The 4,283-nt window shown below is 38.2% G+C and overlaps 1 protein-coding gene across 1 annotated transcript; it reads left to right on the forward strand.

Moving 5' to 3' along the window:
• Nucleotides 1–826: 826 nt before the first annotated feature.
• Nucleotides 827–3,864, forward strand: LOC306886676 (syntaxin-11-like). Its single transcript, XM_079443978.1, has 2 exons — nt 827–938; nt 1,788–3,864. The coding sequence occupies exon 2, from the start codon at nt 1,793–1,795 to the stop codon at nt 2,672–2,674; it is 882 nt and encodes a 293-aa protein (XP_079300104.1). The 5' UTR covers nt 827–938; nt 1,788–1,792; the 3' UTR covers nt 2,675–3,864.
• Nucleotides 3,865–4,283: the final 419 nt, after the last annotated feature.

Consider the following 4,283-nt stretch of genomic DNA (forward strand, 5'->3'; position numbering starts at 1 on the left):
TTTAAAGTACCATAGATCAATAGGCCTACACCCACTTACCTTTGGTTTGGGTATCTTGTTAGCAGAGAAACTGTCAAAATATTCAGAATTAATGAGTGCATTAAAGAAATTCAATGAACTGTTTGTCCTATAGGTTGTCAGTCAAGGGTAAAAGACAAGAACATTTTATCCACATGATTGTTGGTATAAGCACAGCCACATAACATAGCCACTATTTTTTTTTTGTGTTTTTTTATTTTATTAGGATTGACAAGTTAGTATCTAGCACTGCCACAATTATAAATGTATTTATTTTTTTCAACTGCCTTGGTAAAAATAGAAGTGATTGATTTTGGCCACAGATTCAGCCATTGGCTTTACAATGTGAAAGTCGAAAACTGCAAGGTGTAAAATAATGGGAAGGGATTTTAAACATCCATGTTATGATCATATTTGGAGGAAAGTTTGGCATTTTAGGGTTTTAAAAATGCCAAAGAACGGATAAAACACCAGTCAAGTAAATGACATCTACCACTGCACCACATTAACATACATGTATGAACATAAAAATACCCAGAAGTCTTAAATATTACAGACACATGTATTACTAGCCTACATACATAAATTCAACCATTAAAAATGTTTGTTAAAAGTCATTTGTACTTGTAAATAACACTGAGAAATTTAACCACTGTAAATATATTTTCCAGATACCGCAGTAAAACTATATAGTACTATTGCTATAGTAAATGTTTATAAGATAACTCTTTATTTTAAACTTAAGTAAACTTTGGTGTTTTGACTTGTCGGAAACTCCCACCAGTCAAAGCCAGTCAGTCAGTCATTCGATTGCAGCGTTATTTCCTGCAACGATGTGACATGAGGAGGAGATGCGCGTTAGGACACGATAAAAGCTCGCGTTTATAGCCTTTCAATTGAACGAGGGGACATGAAATAAGGTATCGAGACAGTTTATGTATCATTTGAACTCATTTGAATTCAATTTTCAGAAAAGATTGTCGCGAAACGTCAAATCAAATATTTAGGCTACTCTAGATTAAACAAGGAACTTGAGTCGGTTTAAGCATTGTTCTTCTGTTTTATATAACTTATATTGAACTGTGTTTGATTTTGTGAGATCTAGCTTGCTTTATTTTTGAGGAAGTTAAAATGAAGATGCTCAGTTACTTTTTTACCTAATTGAGAAACTATCATTGTTCACAATATCAAAATGGTACAAAGTCAGTTTTTATTTCTGTGTCTGCACTTGCACACAGTACTAAGTTTAATATGTAGCTACATAGTGCACCAGTGTAATATATCAGTGTTGACTTTACATCCGGGAAAGATGGTCTTGGATATTGTTTTGTTCACTTGTGTAGCTAGTACTTGTAGTTTGAATGTTCATAATGAGACAATAATGCTTTTAGTTAAGGATTTTAGATTTAAGCACTTAAATCACGTATTTGCTCTAATTGGTGTTCAAGGGTGGGGGCTTAAGAGAAGTCCCCACCCTTTTTATTTTCTGTATGGTGACCATATCGGGTGGGAAATGTGTCATCATTGCGGTGACTAACTAAATGACAAATACTTCTGGTCTTCTATTTAGTTTAGCTTCATGGTGAATGGTTGCCGCTGTACTAAAACCATCAATGAAAGGCTTTCAGGCCTGTGTTGTGGACAGTGTGTCTGACTGTATATTGATTGAATGTGTCTGCATACGATGCAATAAAGATCTAAAAGCCTGTCATGTAGGTCATAAAATCGAACAAACTGATTTTCCATCTGGTTTGATCTTTATTTCCCAGGAACGATGAGAGACAGGCTGATTGAACTGGGAGGTGTTGCCACCAAAGACCACAAAGAGGAAGACCAAGTAGATAGTGGTGAAGATGTGGAGAGTGGTGAATTTGAACAACATGCGGTGGAGTTCGAGGGCGAGGATATCATGGAGGTTGCTTTCAGAGAAGCCCAATCCATCCAGAAAGAAATCGCCCAACTCCGGATAGAAGTGAAGAGGCTGGGAAAGCAGAACACACGCTTTCTCACCTCTGTCAGACGCATTAGCAGCATCAAACGCGACTCTAACACGATCGCACGCAAGATCAAAACCAAAGGGGAGAACCTGTATGCTCGGATACAGAAGATGGATGCACTTTGTAAAGAGTTGGAGGAGAAACACGGAGCCCATTCGGCTTTGGTGCGCATGATACGCGGCCAGTTTGTCTCTATAACCAGTTCTTTTCACGAGGCCATGAACGAGTACAACAGCGCTGAAATGGCACAGAGGGACAACTGCAAGACTCGCATCCAAAGGCAAGCGGAGATCATGGGTAAAGAAGTGACTGGAGATCAAATCGAAGAAATGATCGAGACGGGCAAGTGGAATGTCTTCTCTGACGACTTGCTTACAGATGGGCGAACCGCTCGCTCAGCGCTCACTGAGATCGAGAATCGCCATAAGGAGCTTTTGGAGTTGGAGAGTCGCATCAGAGACATCCATGAGCTGTTTTTCCAGCTGGCCTTGTTGGTGGAGGAACAAGGGCCCATGGTGGACAACATTGAGGCCAATGTGTACGCCACCCAAGACTATGTGGCCAAAGCCACTACTCAGATAAAGAAGGCTGTCAAATACAAGAAGAAAAACCCTTGTCGACAGCTCTTCTGCTGCTGTTTTCCATGTTGCAATAAATGATCTCGGTGTTACCGCCTTACCATTTCGCATATAGCTAGTCTTGCAAGCTAGTGTTAACCATGCCACGTGATTCGCTCTGAAGAGACCAACCGATGCCCAGTGCCTGCGCTTGATGGCTGTCATTGTGAAAAACGTTGTGTTTTCTTGTAAACCACAGGAGCTGCAATGCATATGAGCTAAAGTGATACTGCAATCTCACTGCTAAACTTCTGTGAGAGTCACACGACATTCACTTGATGTGTAGAAGATATTAAAAGGGAAACCACAAGTATAAAGTGTTTTACACCCATGTACAGTGCACAAGCAAATATTATACAGAAACATGATTTACTGATGAATCTACTGCTTTATTTTAAGGTACATTTGTGTATGTATGGTTTGTTGCATTAATTTAATAAATATTTTTATCTTTTAATGCATTTATGTTTGTTCGATCACTGGATTGTTCCTTGTAGGAAATTTATGCAATACATAGTATTGCATCAGTGTAGGTTTCCCAAGTTTGAAAGTTACTTCTGCAATATGACTTGCAAAAGGCATTGTGTAACATTGTTTGGTGGTTTGAATACAAAATCCTGCAATCTTGTACATTTGAAAAAATACTGAGAACTTTCTTTACATTGATGCATTTTCATTAGAACCAATGTGAGAAATCAATGTTCTGCTTCTTTGAGAACCACATTCACATGCAAAGGGTTCAAGTCAACAAGATGTTGCATTTAAATCTCACAAGTTTACCAGGAGTGTGGTTCAAACCCACAAGGACCATTGGCTCCAACTTCTTAACCATTCTGCCACCACCTTGCCCACATGGGACTAAATCATTTAGGAAACCTGTCGATGCATTTAAGTACACATAACCTTGCTTTATTAACTCGTTTTTCTGTTGGACGCTTATCTTTTTCTTGTAAAGTGGAAGATGACATGTATTGAATACAGTTTAAATATTAGGATGGTCTACCAGGAGTGGGGTTCAAACCCACGAGGACATTTGTCCATTGGATGTTAAGTTCAACGCCTTAACCACTCAGCCATCTTGGTCACTATGGGGTTGTTTGGCCTCAAATTGAGGAATTATATAAACTCACCTCAAATTGCGGAATTCGATTTTGCTGCTTCTTTGGTTTTAATAACCACATCTATCCAAAGAGCAACTTTCTTCTTTAAAATGAAAATACCCTTCTTCAAACTAGTTAGTTATGATGTGTGTCTTTCAGATTTGTTTGTAGTGGTGTATTTGGGGTCAAAAGTTTTACATTCTTGTCTTGAGGCTTTTTGGTATTTCTGAAAAGAATTTAGATCACCATTAGGAAGTTTAAACAGTACAAGAAACCTAAAATTAAAACGTAATGATGCATATGCATGTGAAAAATTAGTTTTATGCATTTGCTTTTGGTTGACAAATTTCTAGCAGAAAAGTCAGCTGGGCTTTGACTGTTTAAGAAGCTGTCAGTTTATTAACTAAGGCTATTTAATCACTTGTTTCTCTGCTGGTTACATAGCTACATTTTTTCCCCAATGTTAACAGTATATTCTGCATGAAATCCTCATTATGCTTAAATGTTCTACCAGGAGCGAGGTTCGAATCCATGAGGACAATTGTCCATTG

This window comes from Barbus barbus, assembly GCF_936440315.1.
Source record: "Barbus barbus genome assembly, chromosome: 20".
In the NCBI taxonomy this organism is placed as follows: domain Eukaryota; kingdom Metazoa; phylum Chordata; class Actinopteri; order Cypriniformes; family Cyprinidae; genus Barbus; species Barbus barbus.

Excerpts from the sequence above, each read along its gene's own strand:
- LOC306886676 (XM_079443978.1), top strand. The coding sequence starts at position 1,793 with ATGAGAGACAGGCTGATTGAACTGGGAGGTGTTGCCACCAAAGACCAC.